This window comes from Nicotiana attenuata, unplaced genomic scaffold (genome assembly GCF_001879085.1).
Source record: "Nicotiana attenuata strain UT unplaced genomic scaffold, NIATTr2, whole genome shotgun sequence".
Classification (NCBI taxonomy): Eukaryota; Viridiplantae; Streptophyta; class Magnoliopsida; order Solanales; family Solanaceae; genus Nicotiana; species Nicotiana attenuata.
The window spans coordinates 56,386-74,066 of record NW_017671650.1 but is presented as its reverse complement, the minus strand read 5'-3'; the positions used below and the strand labels follow the sequence as shown (position 1 = coordinate 74,066).

The following is a 17,681-nucleotide window of genomic DNA, read 5'->3' as shown; positions in this document are numbered from 1 at the left end:
TAGGTACGTGACCAATGACCATTCATGCCATAATAATGATATTATTTTCTTATATCATCTCAAACCTCCTAGAGGTGAGTGTGGTATATACCACTAGCACGCTCATATTCTTCCAAAAATGAATATGTATTCTTAAATCAGATGTTGTCACATTCACATCATGAATAGACCATAATCATCTATATGTGCTTTATAAAATCTCATGTCAAATCGATGACAAGTATTTTCACAAGTGGGGGATTATTTTGAGAATCCTTATTATTCTCATTATCACAATGATGACGATTATAATTTCGTCTATTGCCACGTCCACATCCATTGATACATTCATAGTGATAATTTTGTCTTCTTTCAGACGTATCACATACTGCTATCACATTCTCTTAAGGGAATGAGAATGAAGCAAATTCAATGGGACGGGTTTCCACTTTTTGTGCCCATAATCATACATGAATTTGATCATGGCAAGACATAGAAACTTTTACCACTTCAGGTGGTTATAATTTCTTACAAACTCCATTAGAGTTATAATCAAACTTTGTTGTCTTTGCTTGTATTTAAAATCAAAGTATAGAATAAAAGAGAAAAATACGGTAAAATACTTACCTTATCCAGAATTTAATCATGAAGGAAGTTCATGGAATAATTGACAATCATTATGCTCAATCCCAAAACTTCTACTCAATTGGTTAGAGTGTCGTGCTGATAACGTGTTATAAAACAATAAAAGAAGAAGAAGAGTATTGCAGAGAAAAGTAGGGAGAGAGAATTCTTATTGATTTGAGATGAATTACAATGGAATAGACCCCTTTATTTATAGGGAGAGGGTGACTTAGCCACCAAGTAATAAACCCTAGAATCTCTCTAAATATAGACATTCACCTTAAATAGAATCTTATTTATAACACTATTTTATATTTATAAGTTATAACTCATTTTAAACAGTATACATAACCTTTTTTTTTATTACTGTTTTTAGCCAGTTAAGCTAATCCTAAATGTAGGGATTGTGATTTGAAATCACTTAATTTTAGGAATTATAAGGGATACAATACCCCTCTTAACAATATACAATGTAAATAATTTTGGTTTCTCTCTCCCTTAATTCCCTCTGTTCTCGCTCAATCTCACCCATAAAGTGAAGGCTTATGTTCTCATTGAAGTGAAGATTTCTATTTTTATAAATTGGTTATGATATTAACAAGATCAGGAAAAGGTACGGCGCACTGTTATGGTTGGACGGGCTAAGTGAGAATTATGATTCAGGAGAATGAAAATGGTGTGCGTCTTGCTGATTTTAAAGGAAGGAGAAAGGAAAGATATGGAGGTGTTCGATGTATAATTATTTTATAACTCAGTATATAGTCGGGGTGTAATGTATATATGTTAATTATACATAGATTTACTATGATTATACATCAAACATACAGTGCATACTCAATGTATAATGTTAATAAACTATGAAAATACAGTGCGTGTGTTGTTTACCCTTAAAATTGGATAACAATTAAATTTGTAAGTGGTTTTAAGGATATGCGTTTTACTGTAATGACCCGGCCGGTCGTTTTGAGAGTTGCAGCCCCGTTCCCCATTTTTCTGCTTCGTTTGTATTCTTCAGCTGTATTATGTCTTACCGGGTCAGTTGGTTCAGGTCCGGAGTAGTTTTGGAGTAAATTGAGACATTTAGTCTCATAGGAGAAAGTTTAAATTGGAAAAGTTGATCGGATATTGACTTATGTGTAAACGATCTCGGATTTCAATTTTGATGGTTCCGTTAGGTGATTTTGGACTTGTGAGCGCGTTCGAAATGTGTTCTGGAGGTCCGTAGTAGAATTAGGCTTGAATTAACGAAAGTTGAAAATTTGGCGATTTCGGTCTACAGTGGAAAATTTGATATTGGAGTCAGAATGGATTTACGGAAGTTGGAATAGGTTCATGGTGTCATTTGTGACGTGTGTGTAAAATTTGAGGTCATTCGGACGTGGTTTGGTAGATTTCGGCGTCGTTTGCGGAATTTGGAAGTTTAGTTCTTTGGCTTGAATCCGAGGGTAATTTTGTGTTTTGATGTTGTTTTCAGTGATTCAAAGGCTCGACTAAGTTCGTATAATGGTATATGACTTGTTGGTATGTTTGGTTGAGGTCCCGATGGCCTCGGATGTGTTTCGGGTGGTTAATGGTTCAAGTTTGAAGTTTGGAGAATTGCTGAAGTTGGAACTCAGCTGTCATAACCGCAATTGCGGAGTGGGAGCCGCAGGTGCGAGCCCGCATAAGCAAGTGGGGGACCGCAGATGCGAGATTGGAGGAGCTAGGCAGAAGGCGCAAGTGCGATGAAGTTCTCGCACCTGAGATGGTCGCAGAAGCGGAAGAGACGGTGCAGGTGCGTGTGTTGATCCGCAGGTGGGATGTCAATTTCGCACCTGCGGTTATAGCAGATGCGGTCTAGAGGCGCAGAAGCGATCCAGGGATTTTAAGTGATTTTCCACATATGCGGAAATTTTTGCGTAGAAGCGGCACCGCGGGTGCGCGTATTGAGCCGCAGGTGCGCATATTGAGCCGCAGGTGCGGAAAGCCTGGGTAGAACTTATAAATAGAAGACTTCACGAATTTTTGCTCATTTCCACCATTTTGAACACGAACTTTGGAGCTTTTGGGAGGATTTTTGAAGGGGATTCAAGGATATTTAGTGAGGTAAATTGATTGAGCTTTATTATCATTAGCTATGGTGTTTTTCCGTTGTTTTCCCACCTAATTAGTAGGATTTTTGAAGTAAAAAAAGGCGTTAGGGCTTGAAATTTTGGAGATAGTAATTTGGGGATTTGAGGGACCAAATGATGTCAGATTTTGATAAAATTGGTATGGGTAGACTCGTGAGTGAATGGAATTTCTAGTTTTGTGACTTTTATTGGATTTCGAGACGTGGGCCCGGGGCCGGGTTTGAGTCGAATTCGGAATTTGAGTCCAATTTAGTAGTTTGTTTTGTGGAATTGTTTCCTTGGCACATATTGATTGTGTTGTATTACTTTTGGCTAGATTCAGGACGTTTGGAGGCTGGTTCGAGAGGCAAAGCCATCACGACAGGATTTATTTTTGGGTCATGACAAGTTGGCATCAGAGCCTAGGTTACATAGGTCTCACGAGTCATGAGCAGGTTTAGTAGAGTCTTGCAAATCAGTATGGAGACGTCTGTGCATATCTTCGAGAGGCTGCAGAACCCTTAGGAAAACTTCACATTCTTAAATTCTTATCGTGCGAATCTGTTGATTCTGGTAACTAAACTTCTGTTATTCTATTCTCTCACAGATGCTGAGGAGACGTGCTACCGGTCAGGACGGACAACTACCAGTACCACCAGCTGGGGCTGCAAAAGGTCGAGGTTGCGGTAGAGGCTGTGGTAGGGGCAGGGGTATAGCCCGCAGAACAGCTAGGGCAGCACCTGCAGATCCACCAGTTGCCCCTAGTACAAGATCAGGTCCTAGTTGTGGATGCACCAGCGGGACCAACTCAGGCACCAGCTGTGCCTTTCGTGATTCCAGGTCTTCAGGAGACCTTAGCTCAGATTGTGACCGTGTGCGCCGGTCTTGCTCAGGCGGTATCTGTTTCTCCTACAGCAGCCACTTCCCTAGCCGGGGGAGGCACTCAGACTCTCTCCGCCCGCACACCCGAGCAGGTTGTTCAGGGACTTCAGACACCGGGGGCACCACCAGCCCAGCCCGTTGCACCTGCTCAGGACAATGTGGTTCCAGTCATGCCTGATGATAAGTAGTGTAGATTGGAGAGGTTTGGTGAACTTCAGCCTCCGACTTTCAGTGGTGCAGAGGGCGAGGATGCCCAGTGTTTCTTGGATAAGTGTCAGAGGATTCTCCGTACATCATGTATTCTGGATACCAGTGGGGTCTCGTTCACTACCTTTCAGTTCTCTGGAGTTGCCTTCACTTGGTGGGAGGATTAAAGAGGCGTAGGCCTGTTGGTGCAGCGCCCCTTACCTGGAAGCAGTTCTCCATTCTCTTCCTAGAGAAGTATGTGCCACAGTCCCGCAGAGAGGAGCTGCGCAGATAGTTTGAGCAGTTGCGTCAGGATGATATGACTTTGACGCAGTACGAGAAGGGATTTCCTGAGTTAGATCTTCATGCTGTTGGGTTGGTTCCCACAGATAGGGAGAGGATCAGGAGGTTTGTGGATGACCTCGCATATCAGCTACAGATTCTTATGACTAGAGAGAGGGTGACCGGTGCTACATTTGAGGATGTTGTTGACATTGCCCGGGAGATAGAGTCTGCTCGTCGCCAGGAGCGAGTTGAGAGGGAGGCCAAGAGGCCTTGGGGATCGGGCAGTTTTGGTGGTGTTCCTTCTAGAGGTCAAATCCACCACGGCAGGGGTCGTCCCTTCAGGCATGCTCATACAGCTCACCCAGTTCACCGTGGTGCATCATCTGGCCATGGTTCTCACAGTTCACATCAAGGCCACTCATCTCTCAGTGCCCTCCCAGCTCAGAGTTCGATTCATGCACCATCAGCTCAGGGTTCATCCATGCAAGGTTCTTCTACCAGTTATCCCGGTGCTCGGGGCTCCCTTCAGTCCCCACCACCAGCACCGAGAAACTGCTACGAGTGTGGAGAGTTTGGTCATATCAGGAGGCTTTATCCCCGTTTAGTGGGAGGTCCAGCTCAGCAGAAGAGGGTTCAGCCTTCGACTTCAGCACCAGTTACTTCACCACCCGCTCAGCCAGCTCGGGGTGGAGGTCAGTCAGCTAGGGGTCGCCCTAGAGAGGGAGGCCGATCATGTGGCGGTAAGCCCGTTTCTATGCACTCCCTTCCAAACCCGATGCTATTGCTTCAGATGCTGTGATCACAGGTATTATTTCAGTTTGCCACAGAGATGCCTCTCTATTATTTGATCCTGGTTCCACTTTTTCATATGTGTCGTTGTATTTTGCTCATTATTTGGATACGCCCCACGAGTCTCTTATATCTATGTTCATCTATCTACGCCGGTGGGCGATACCATTATTGTGGATCGTATATATCGAACGTGTGTGGTGACTATTGGGGGACTAGAGACTAGAGTGGATCTGTTGCTGCTTAGTATGGTTGACTTTGATGTGATATTGGGCACGAATTGGTTGTCTCCGTGTCATGCTATTTTGGACTATCATGCTAAGACGGTGAGAATGGCTATGCCGGGGTTGCCACGGATTGAGTGGTGAGGTTCGTCGGATTATGTTCCCATTATAGTGATTTCTTTCTTCAAAGCCCAACGGATGGTTGGGAAAGGTTGTCTCTCTTATTTGGCCTTTGTTAGGGATGATAGTGCAGAGACTCCTACTATTGATTCAGTTCCGGTGGTGAGGGATATTTTTCCGAATGTGTTTCCTGCAAATCTGCTGGGCATGCCGTCGGATATGGATATTGACTTCGGTATTGATTTGGTGCCAGGCACTCAGCTAATTTCTATTCCACCGTATCGTATGGAACCGACGGAGTTAAAGGAATTGAAGGAGCAACTTCAGAAACTCCTCGATAAGGGGTTTATTCGGCCTAGTGTATCACCTTGGGGTGCACTAGTTCTATCTGTGAAGAAGAAGGATGGTACCATGAGAATGTGCATTGACTACAGGAAGTTGAACAAAGTTACCAACAAGAACAAGTATCCTTTGCCTCGTATTGATGATTTATTTTACCAGCTTCAGGGAGCGAGGGTATTCTCCAAGATTGAATTGAGGTCAGGGTATCACCAGTTGAAGATTAGGGACTCGGACATTCTTAAGACAGCTTTTAGGACTCGATATGGTCATTATGAGTTCCTTGTGATGTCTTTTGGGCTGACCAACGCCCCAGCAGCGTTCATGCATTTGATGAATAGCGTGTTTCGGCCTTATCTCGTTCGTTATTGTATCATTGATGATATCCTGGTGTACTCTCGTAGCCAGGAGGAGCACGCTGAGCATTTAAGAGTTGTATTGCAGCGATTGAGGGATGAGAAGCTTTATGCTAAGTTCTCCAAGTGTGAGTTTTGGCCCAGTTCAGTGGTGTTATTGGGGCACGTGGTGTCCAGTGAGGGTATTCAGGTTGATTCAAAGAAGACAGAGGCGGTCCAGAGTTGGCCCTGACCATCCTCAGCCACAGAGATTCGTAGCTTTCTTGGTTTGGCAGGTTATTACAATCGGTTCGTGCAGGGTTTCTCTTCTATTGCATCGCCTTGACCAAATTGACCCAAAAGGGTGCCCCTTTCAGGTGGTCGGATGAGTATGAGGCGAGCTTTCAGAAGCACAAGACTGCCTTAACCACAACTCCAGTGTTAGTTTTGTCATCTGCTTCAGGCTCTTATACCGTATATTGTGATGCTTCTCGGATTGGCATTGGGTGTATTTTGATGCAGGAGGGTAGAGTGATTGCTTACGCTTCTCGTCAGTTGAAGCCCTATGAGAATAACTACCCTGTCCATGATTTGGAGTTGGCTGCCGTTGTTCACGCGTTGAAGATTTGGAGGCATTATCTCTATGGTGTGTCTTGTGAGGTGTTTACTAATCATCGTAGCCTCCAACACTTGTTCAAATAGAAGGATCTCAATTTGAGGCAGCGGAGATGGTTGGAGCTGCTAAAAGACTATGATATTACTATTTTGTACCATCTGGGAAGGCCAATGTGATGGCCGATGCCTTGATAGGAAGGCAGTGAGTACGGGCTGTCTTGTATTTAATCCTGTTAGGGAGAGACATCTTGCAGTTGATGTTCAGGCTTTGGCCAATCGGTTTGTGAGATTGTATATTTCAGAGCCTAGTCGGGTCCTAGCTTGTGTGGTTTCTCAGTCTTCCTTGTTTGATTGTATCAGAGAGCGCCAGTATGATGATCCTCATTTGCTTGTCCCCAAGGAAAAGGTTTTGCATAATGATGCCAGAGATGTGACTATTGGTGATGACGGGGTATTGAGGATACAAGGCCGGATATGTATGCCCAACGTGGATGGGCTACGGGAGTTGATTCTAGAAGAGACCCATAGTTTGCGATATTCCATCCACCCGGGTGCCGCGAAGATGTATCAGGATTTGAGACAGCACTATTGGTGGAGGAGAATGAAGAAAGATATAGTTGGGTTTGTAGCTCGGTGTCTCAACTATCAGCAAGTGAAATATGAGCATCAGAGACCGGGTGGCTTGCTTCAGCAGATAGAGATTCTAGAGTGGAAGTGGGAGCGGATCACCATGGATTTCGTAGTTGGGCTCCCACGGACTTCGAGGAAGTTCGATGCTATTTGGGCGATTGTGGATCGGCTGACCAAGTCCGCGCACTTCATTCCAATGTGTACTACCTATTCTTCAAACCAGTTGGCGGAGATTTTATATCAGAGAGATTGTTCACCTTCACGGTGTGCCAGTTTCCATCATTTCAGACAAGGGCACGCAGTTTACACCGCAGTTTTGGAGAGCCGTACAGCAAGAGTTGGGCACTCAGGTTGAGTTGAGTACAGCATTTCATCCTCAGACAGACGGGAAGTCCGAGCGCACTATTCAGATATTGGAGGACATGTTACGTGCGTGTGTCATTGATTTTGGTCGTTCATGGGACCAGTTTCTACCACTCGCGGAGTTTGCCTAAAACAACAGTTACCAGTCGAGCATTCAGATGGCTCCGTATGAGGCTTTATATGAGAGGCGGTGTAGATCTCCAGTGGGTTGATTTGAGCCGGGTGAGGCTAGACTTTTGGGTACAGATTTGGTACAGGATGCTTTGGACAAGGTGAAAGTGATTCAGGAGCGCCTTCGCACGGCGCAGAAAAGACAAAAGAGTTATGCTGACAGAAAGGTCCGTGATGTATCTTACATGGTTGGGGAGAAGGTCTTGCTTAAGGTTTCACCCATGAAGGGTGTTATGAGATTTGGAAAGAAGGGCAAGTTGAGCCCTCAGTTTATTAGGCCGTTTGAGGTGCTTCGGAGGATTAGGGAGGTGGACTATGATCTTGCTTTGCCACCTAGCTTATCGAGTATGCATCCAGTATTTCATGTTTCTATGCTCCGGAAGTATATCGGTGATTCGTCTCATGTCTTGGATTTCAGCACGGTTCAGTTGCATGGCTATTTGACTTATGATGTGGAGTCAGTGGCTATTTTGGAGCGAAAGGTCCGAAAGTTGAGATCAAAGGATATAGCTTCAATGAAAGTGCAGTGGAGAGGTCAGCTCATGGAGGAGGCTACTTGGGAGACCGAGCGGGAGATTGGGAGCAAATATCCACACCTACTTGAGGCTCCAGGTATGTTTCTATATCCGTTCGAGGGCGAACATTTATTTAAGAGGGGGAGGATGTAACGACCCGGCCGGTCGTTTCGAGAGTTGCAACCCCGTTCCCCATTTTTCTTCATTTGTGTTCTTCAGCTGTATTATGTCTTACCGGGTCAGTTGGTTCGGGTCCGAAGTAGTTTTGGAGTTAATTGAGACAATTAGTCTCTTAGGAGAAAGTTTAAGTTCGAAAAGTTGACCGGATGTTGACTTATGTGTAAACAATCTCGCATTTGAATTTTTATGGTTCCGTTAGCTCAGTTAGGTGATTTTGGACTTGGGAGCGTGTTCGGAATGTGTTTTGGAGGTCCGTAGTAGAATTAGGCTTGAATTGGCGAAAGTTGAAATTTGGCAATTTCGGTCGGCAGTGGAAAATTTGATATCGGGGTTGGAATGGATTTTTGGAAGTTGGAATAGGTTCGTGGTGTCATTTGTGACGTGTGCGTAAAATTTTAGGTCATTCGGATGTGGTTTGGTAGGTTTTGGCGTCGTTTGCGGAATTTGGAAGTTTAGAAGTTCTTAGGTTTGAATCCGAGGGTAATTTGGTGTTTTGATGTTATTTTGAGTGATTAAAAGGCTTGACTAAGTTCATATGTTGGTATATGACTTGTTGGCATGTTTGGTTGAGGTCCCGAGCGCCTCAGATGTGTTTCAGGTGGTTAACGGATCAAGTTTGAAGTTTGGAGAATTGCTGAAGTTGGAACTCAGCTGTCATAACCCCAGTCTGTGAAGTGGGAGCCGCAGATGCGAGCCCGCATAAGTGAGTGGGGGATCGCAGATGCGAGATTGGAGGAGCTGGGCAGAAGGAGCAGGTGCAATGAAGTTCCCGCACATGCGATGGTCGCAGAAGCGGAAGAGAGGGTGCATATGCGTGTGTTGGTCCGCAGGTGCGATGTCAATCCGCACCTGCGGTTATCGCAGATGCGGTCTAGAGGCACAGAAGCGGTCTAGGGATTTTAAGTGATTTTCTGCAGATGCGCAAATTTTTGCGCAGAAGCGGCACCGTAGGTACGCATATTGAGCCGCAAGTGCGGAAAGCCTGGGCAGAACCTATTAATAGAAGACTTCGCAAATTTTTGCTCATTTCCACCATATGGAACACGGACTTTGGAGCTTTTGGGTGGATTTTTGAAGGGGATTCAAGGATATTCAGTGAGGTAAGTTGATTGAGCTTTATTATCATTAGCTATGGTATTTTCCAGTTGTTTTCCCACCTAATTAGTAGGATTTTTGAAGTGAAATAAGGGGTTAGTGCTTGGGATTTTGGAGAAGATAATTTGGGAATTCGAGGGACCAAATGATGTTGGATTTTGATGAAGTTGGTATGGGTAGACTCGTGAGTGAATGTGCTTTCTAGTTTTGTGACTTTTGTCGGATTTCGAGACATAGGCCCGGGGGCTGGGTTTGAGTCGATTTCGGGATTTGAGTCCAATTTAGTAGTTTGTTTTGTGGGTTGGTTCCTTGGCACATATTGATTGTGTTGTATTACTTTTGGCTAGGTTCAGGACGTTTGGAGGCCGGTTCGAGAGGCAAAGCCATCACGACAGGATTTAGTTTTGGGTCGTGACATTCACTTGGCACAAACTGAGAGATATTAGAATTAATGTTAGAAATTAACTGTAAAATAAAGCAAACTAATATAAAGCGCAGCTTGGCCCTCGAGCTAGATCGCCCTCGAACCAACTGAGTATGCTAGTGAAAAGTATGAACTGGACAACAGAGCTTAAGAGAGAAAATGTAATGTATTGCTTTGTTATGCGTGAATATATGCCTTACAAAATGATTAGAACCCCCTTTATATAGTAGAGAAATTCTACTTATGGTACAATTCTAAATAAGGAAGGAAATCCCTTGACTGGCTAAGTAACCGGTCTTGACTTGATACGAGCCGAGATTTCTGCCACGATCCTTGCTCGATCACGGATATCTCGACTTTCTGTTATTCGACTTAGCAAGCTTCCTTCGATCTCGCTCGATCTCCATCCCGCTTCGGTCTCGATCACGACTGGTCTCGATCTTGATCGGTCATTGATTCATGAGCTTAGCAATCCATCTCCATGCCATGGTCCGATATAAATCGATGCCGATCCCTGACTTATCATGCTCCAGCCTCGATCAGTCTCACAGAAAGGGCAAGCCCAATTTTGACCGTATATAGATACTCTCCTCATTTTTTGGAGAGTAATGACAATAAATGACTTGATCTTTTCCAATCCCATCTCGATGGGTCATGACGTAAGCGACGAGCCCGACCATGACGTCAGCGACAAGTGGGTACTGAAATGCCCCGTCAGTTCGGATATCGAGCCATTAAATACCTAGTGGTCGGCCACTACCGGTTCTTAACCGTTTTCTTCAACCTATATATGTATCTTTCTTCTTTTGCCCAAACTTTACTTTCAAATATTCTTTTCTCTAATCTCCAAAATCATCTGCCTCCCTAAAAGCTCTGAACTCCAAGACCTTTGGTGTTTCTTCGCCTCTTACATCACAAAATACCAAGCTTTTCTTCTCAGTTTCCATTCTTCTTCACTCGCAAAAGTAAAAATGGCTAAGACTTCAAAAACTGTTCCACAAAAGGAAGCTGCTTCCTCGTCCCGGCCGGCCGACGAGCAACCAGCGGCGGAGCCACGCCCTGAAAAGTTCGTTCCTGGAGGGTGCGTCCTTGACTCCGACTTCAAGGTTGAGAAGACCCCCTTGGTTGCGGGTCGATGTGAGCCAATGTCGAGGTACATATGCACAATCACCAGCGATCTCCTCGACCAAGTTAAAGGGGACTGCAACTGGGTTGACAAGCACGTGGTGGTGCCCTCGCCTGAGGAGTCAATCACTACCGATGTGGAAGGGTTTCTAAGTGTTTACACTTACCCTTTCACATTGGGTCCTTTGGATCCAGTCATTATAGACTTCTGCAAGAAGTACGAAGTGACCCACAGTCAGATTCACCCCTCTTTCTGGAGGATAATGATATTGCTCGGCTTCTTCATGAGCCAAATCAATGAGCTTCCCTTTACCCACGATCACCTCGTACGCCTATAAAACCCCCGGCTTTATTGAGGGGGACGAATAAAGCTTCAACGTCGGGCCTCCAAGGCACCTTTCTCGAGCATAGATGAGGACAAGAACTGGGGCTAGATGGGCCGATTTGTCCGAGTGAAGACCTCGGACTTGATCCCGGCCGAGAGTATGCCATTTCCGGAGAAATGGAATATGAGACGTAAGTGCAACTTCGTTCTTTAATTTCTGCTTATTGTCTTCATTTTTTCATCCTTTCTTATGGGCATTTTACTTGGTGCAGTCGTTGCCTGGATGCCGGGTGCGATTCCCCTAATCGAGAACTGGGTCAGGAGCCTAGTATCGAAGTTGACAAATGCTGAGCGCGCATGGCGTGATTTGGGGAAGGGTCGACGGGAGGCCCGAAACCATGGTAAATTTTTGTTTTCCTTTATGAGTCGACAATTTTGACCATTGTTCGAATTTTCTCTCGATCTTACGCGTCTTTCTTTTGCAGGTCTGGGGAAGGACGTGCCGATGAGGCCCCATCTGGCGATAAAGAAAACCTTCCCCAACCATCTGCTACGAAGCAGAAGAGAGAGTGGAAGAGGAGAGGGGATCCGAGTTCCACAAAGTTGGGTGAGGAGAAGCCCAAAAAAAGGCAAACCCGTAAGGGAAATGTCACCCCTCTAACAATAGACTCAGTCCGTCGGCTACTAGATGAGCCCGAAGAGGATGAAGAAGAAATCAGCTGGTGGCCCGATCGCGGGCCGGTGCTGATGCTAAAAACGAGCCGGCGGGAGCTGAGACTGCTCCGCCTCGACTTGGTGAGCCCAAGGGGAAGCCTCAGCCGAAGTCCCCGAGCCAGAATTACTACTACAAAAAAGGCCTTTGGTGGCAATAAATAACAACATTCGCGGCAATAACAATAGCCACTATATCATTTACCGGCAATTGGTATTTAGCCGCTGAAGCCAGGGTTGGTAAGGCCTTTAGCGGCGTTTCTCACAAACGCTGGTAAAGGGTATGACTTATTGCCGCTAAAACGCATTTGCTTTAACGGCAAGTATTTGCGGCAATTATTATAGTTGCTAAATCCACTCTAAAAATGGCTAATAATGCTCCTTTAACGTCCATTTTAATAGCTGCTAAAGTTAAAACAATTGTCGCTAAAAGTCCATAGCTTTAGTGTTAGTTGTTTTGTGGCAATTAGATAAGCAACAATATCTCTTCTAAAAACATATTATTATGCCCTTTTAGCGTCCATTTTAATGGCTAGTAAATTCAACTAAATTGCCACTATAAGTCATCTTTAATAGCAATTTAATGGCTACAATATTCCTGTATAAACGTCTTAATTTGCCATTTTATCATCCATTTTATAGCCGGTATATCCAGTTAAATTGGCACTAAAAGTCACAAGCTATAACGGTAAGTTTAGCCACCATTAATGATAGCTACTACATTCGATAACAAATAATGCAAATAACAAAACATATCAATATTAATTTATCAAACCACAATATATCTCGTTAAATCTTAACAAACAAAAGGAAGCACTTTCAAAATATTAATATCACAATAACTTAAAAAATAAACTTATATTGTTTGAACTAAATAACTAATATCATTATGTAACTAATTTAACAAATAACAATCTTCAAATAATTTCTACAACTCTTCGTCATATTGAAATCTTCCACCCGCTAAATTATCGAACACCAAACTCTATGACCTGAAATTATAAAATAACTATATCAATAGATGAAATACAATAATCCTCAATTCCGGGCTACTTGGAGCTTGCATGAAATTATTACTAGATACGTCAGTTCTTCCATATAGTAAAAGAGAACACACAATGCTCATGCAATGTTAGGAAGAGAAACTGTGATAATAGTGAACTGACCAAGACCGTGTCAGGAGCAACTACATCATACTGCAAGGGACAACCAAAATTAAAGAAAAATCAATATCTTTTATTCATATAAAAGCACTAAGCAAACACTATCCATCTCAAATTTAACTATAATTAGACCCTATAAAGTCCTACATTGTAATTCACAAACTAGAGTATCCAAGAATAATCTCAGAACTCAAAGGCCAATACATATAAGTTCATTACCATTGTCAGTTATGACCAAACTACAAACTTTCACTAGAAAACAATACAGACATAACAAGTACCACTAACAATATATAGCAAGACACGACATCATAGATGGCTACATATTTAGATAAAACTAGCTTCCTGCTGGTGGATAAAATAAGTAAATGGAAGGTTCAGCGGGCTGTTAACTTGTGAATTGCTACATATATACCATACAATACCTTAATAATGTTAAAATTATTTATTACTCACACCTTAAAACTGGAAGTTCACTGATGTTCTTAACAGATGGGGTAACTCACGCAACGTGCCCAGTAACTTCTGAGTTAGTATTTAGTGGTATGAGTAATGCCAAAGCAGATTGTCGAGCACTAGACTTTACTTCTCTTTTCTATTTTTACACCAGATTGGGGATTGTAGGGTATACAATTCGATCAAACTCAGCAATTGTGCAGAATTAGTTTCGGGGACTATCTTTAAAGAACTACTAATGATCATTTTGTGAGCAAATAACCCCGAACTTCAGGGAATTCAGTTCATCTATGCTTAAGAAGATATATACAGTTGCTGTCACAACCACAACATGATACTGGAATTCCTTACTTTCTTCTACTCCGTATTTAATTTAAATAAAGCACACAGACACATTGCAACAATTTGCAACCATGCAAACTTCGACCATTCTAAATATCTTTTAGCTACCATTCACTCCTTTAGGTTCATTATATTGTTATCCATCTTCCTGCAGCAATATAGCATGTTTCAATTGAAAGAGAGATAGTCCCAATATAGAAATCTAGCTTGTAACTTCCACATTGCGAAGCCACTTAAAAGATAATCCTGCTTTCATGTGACACTAGAAAATGACTGAAGTTAAAACTGTATTCCACAGTACACAATATCATACAATATCACAGATAAAAATTCATTTTGAAGGCACTGCTTGTAGAGGACACAGGAAACTTTTAGACAAACAAGACTAACTCCAGAAATAAAAAATTATCACAGGAATGAGCAACCCCCCCTCCCAAGTAAACAACGTTGACCAAAGCCAATCAGATGACAAGTATAGTGTAGGGTAAAATTTATTTTTCAATAAAGACATCATGATAAGGTGAAATTTTGAGGGTTCAATATTTGTACCTTCTCAAGTGGATAGGCCGTCTTGCCGCAGGTAGCACATTTTTCCTGTGTTCGAGAAAACATTCTGGCAGCTTTGCTAGGAAAAAGAATTCTTAGATCAATGAATCAAATATGTCATCGATCTTCACGAATTCACCAGTTCTATAATGCTTGACTTGCACAAACATACAGAAAGACACCTTATACACCTTAGTAAAGACTGATAAAACACACATAACCCAACGCACAAATACACTGACAAAGAAGAACGATACGCAAACATGTGTACACAAGTTTCTCCAACAATTATCTTTCCACTTCTAGTTTCTCCAACAATTATCAGTGTCATTGTTTCGCACCTCCTCCATTAGTCTCCTTTCAACTGCAGCAACTGGAAAACTAACTTTGACTATTATAAATCCAAAATATTGGGAAACGAATTGAAAATGATTCGTAGTACTTAATAATAAGGTAAAATAGGCATGAAATGGTGAATTATCAATTTTCCAAACTGGATCAGTAAAAATGGACATCTTTTTTTAGTATCGTGGACAAGTAAAAATAGACGGAGGGAGTAATTCGTATATGGCTAAAACAAACCAAACCGAGAAAAAGATTATTTGGCTCACAGACAACAATGAATTTCCCAAGCAGTGCAACACAATGAGACATCATCTCTTTTTCAGCATCAAGATGCATGACCTGCAGCAAATCAATTAGAAGTCAAACTTAGTAAGTATTTCAAGAAAGGTCTTTTGCCAATGTTATACTACTATCAAAATCTATACTAAGTTATCTAACAAATCTAGTATTGCAATTTATTAGAAAATAATCATGTATAAAGTTGTTTTGAGTTTGGCACCATCAAGGCAATTTAATTCCGTGAAACTCGACTTAAAAAAAATTGTTTAGAGTTGAAAGTATCTTATCCCCAAAAAAAGGAGTTTTGAGTTGAAAGTTTAGTATATCCTTGAAGATTCTATTTACATTGCCTTAAGGGGGTTGAGAAGTCAACAAGGAAAGTTGTTCAATCAAGTGACTGGTACAAGATCAACAGGGAGCTAAACTAGTTTGACTTGTGCATTTCAACCATTTCCTGTGACATTGGCTTTTTGCCTGCAAGTTTATTAATTTGTTTTCTTTTTAGGTATACGTCTCATTTGTGTTGTAAGCAGTTCTGTCCCCAATTTCTCTTTTTGTAGCTTCCCGTTCCCTCTAATAGATTCATTTGATAAGTAATGCTTGTAGCTTGAAAAAGCATCCAGGCATAATCGATCACGGCAGATTCTCATGTGGACAAACTAAAGATCAAATATTCTCAAAAAACTAAAAGTCAAATAGGATCTCCGAACGTAAAAAAAGGTAATGTCCTTACTCATTAAAAAGCCCATGGATGTTCAGGTTATTTTCCCTAAGTTTTGGTATACCAGCCAGCAACATGCTCCTTGGCATTTATCCTACGGAACAACTTAAACCAGCACCTAGGCTTTAAAAATTCAGATAATGCAACAAATCCATCTTATGTACCAAAAAAACAATAGAGATCTTGTCACGTAGCTATAAATCCTGAATCTGTCAGGAAACTGGAAGAAATAGAAGATGTATAAGTTTGAAGTTGACATCATCACAAATGTCCAAAAAAAGAGAACAGAAGCATCATGATCACTTCTTACTTATGAGACATATCATGATCTTGTATGACACCATTGAACTTCCTTTGCAAGATTACCTGGTACGTGTTGCTGGTGGGAGGTGGCAGGTACCCTGGAATGAGTCGAGGTGCGCGCAAGCTGGCCCTGATACCACGACTATTAAAAAGGTTCATTTTCCCCATAAGTTTAATTACACGACCATAAATAAGCCCTCCATCCCTCTATACTTTCAAATTAAATCCAATCATAAGCATCTATTTCTCTAGTGTAATTTCTTTAAGGAATTTTTCGATCTCAAATTTAATATCAACACCTTATTAGCTACCACAAGAGTGTGCCCATAAACTAGCCACTGAGGCACACTTGATTCATGCACCATAATTTCATTTTTAAACTAGTAAGTATCAAATTTTCTATGCACAATTAATTAATAATGAATTTTTTTTGAAATAAAACCTCAAGAAAAGACTAAACTTTTAGATGATATTACTTTATTTCTTATAATGTTTTTACCAAAAAAGTTGTTCCTGTTATGCCGTCATTACTTTTCGTAATTTGTGGTAAATTATCCTTTATTCATTTATTTTATTCCAATAACACAACAATTGAGTAAAAAAAAATTCTCAAGCTAGCTTTGTTTAATTTACAAAAAAAAGAAAGAAAAGAAAATCAAGCAAATAGATAGAAAAGAGAAAATGATAGACCTCAGGAGATAGACGTTTATAGTGACCACACCAAGGAGCATAGAAATCGACCAACATATAATCGAAGGTAGAAATTGCAGCGTCCAAGTTGGATTCTTCAAGTTCCAATACTTTCCCATCGACGGCGAACTGTTACTTCTGCTCCGCCGCCTCGATCGATGGTAATGACGATGGAGATAGGAGGAGGAGGAAGACGATGGTGAAGATCAAGATGGAGCGAGGAGGAAGCATCTTTTGTTCAGTGGAGCAGTTTGAATTGAATTATAGAACTGGATCTAGTTTCTTTTTTCTTTTTATAGTTGTTTGTTCAAAAGTTATTACATATATTATGAGTATAAAACAATACAAATGAGTCACGGGAAAATCATAGCAAATCGTAATAATCTGTTGGACCAAATGAAAGAAACGAAAATAAGTACTCAGGATTAGGGGGAGAAACATTAGAAACCTTTATTGATAACATTTGTTTGGTCTGCCTCTCCACGAAGAGGTTCAGAGCCTTACAACGGTGTTTTCTCTTTCCATAAGATGGGTATATTTTTTCTCTTCTCTCTCTTGTCAATAGTGGTGAAGAAGCAGCCCCCTTTCTAGGAATCCCTCTCTGGGTATTTATAGCTGTGGGCCTCGTGATCTGGCGATAAGTGGCCGTGACCACGTTGGGATCTCGCCTTTATGGTGGCGGATAGGCCATGGCCTTGTCGATCGAACCAGATGCGGGTTGAACATCGTCAATTCTGAGTGGTCGTGCCATTATTTAATCATGAATTAACTTAAAACGGGATTAGCCTCGTTAATTATCGTGGGGTCGAATTCTGACCCATACAGTTAG

At 42.0% G+C, this 17,681-nt stretch overlaps 1 protein-coding gene across 17 annotated transcripts; it reads right to left on the bottom strand.

Annotated features, from left to right (window-relative positions):
* Window positions 1–12,768: 12,768 nt before the first annotated feature.
* On the bottom strand, window positions 12,769–17,142 carry LOC109209490. Of its 17 annotated transcripts, none has more exons than XR_002065371.1 (6): window positions 16,853–17,142; window positions 16,170–16,304; window positions 15,872–16,079; window positions 14,518–15,198; window positions 13,174–13,203; window positions 12,769–12,999 (listed from the first exon to the last, which is right to left on the bottom strand). XR_002065371.1 is itself a non-coding variant. In XM_019372761.1 (5 exons), the coding sequence occupies exons 1-4, from the start codon at window positions 16,969–16,971 to the stop codon at window positions 14,817–14,819; spliced, it is 342 nt and encodes a 113-aa protein (XP_019228306.1). In that variant the 5' UTR covers window positions 16,972–17,142; the 3' UTR covers window positions 12,769–12,999; window positions 14,518–14,816. The 17 variants fall into 17 exon arrangements, 1 of the variants encoding a protein (XP_019228306.1); XR_002065373.1 differs by lacking the exon at window positions 13,174–13,203 and having other exon boundaries at window positions 14,518–14,895; window positions 15,126–15,198; XR_002065374.1 differs by lacking the exon at window positions 13,174–13,203 and having other exon boundaries at window positions 14,518–14,887; window positions 15,126–15,198.
* Window positions 17,143–17,681: the final 539 nt, after the last annotated feature.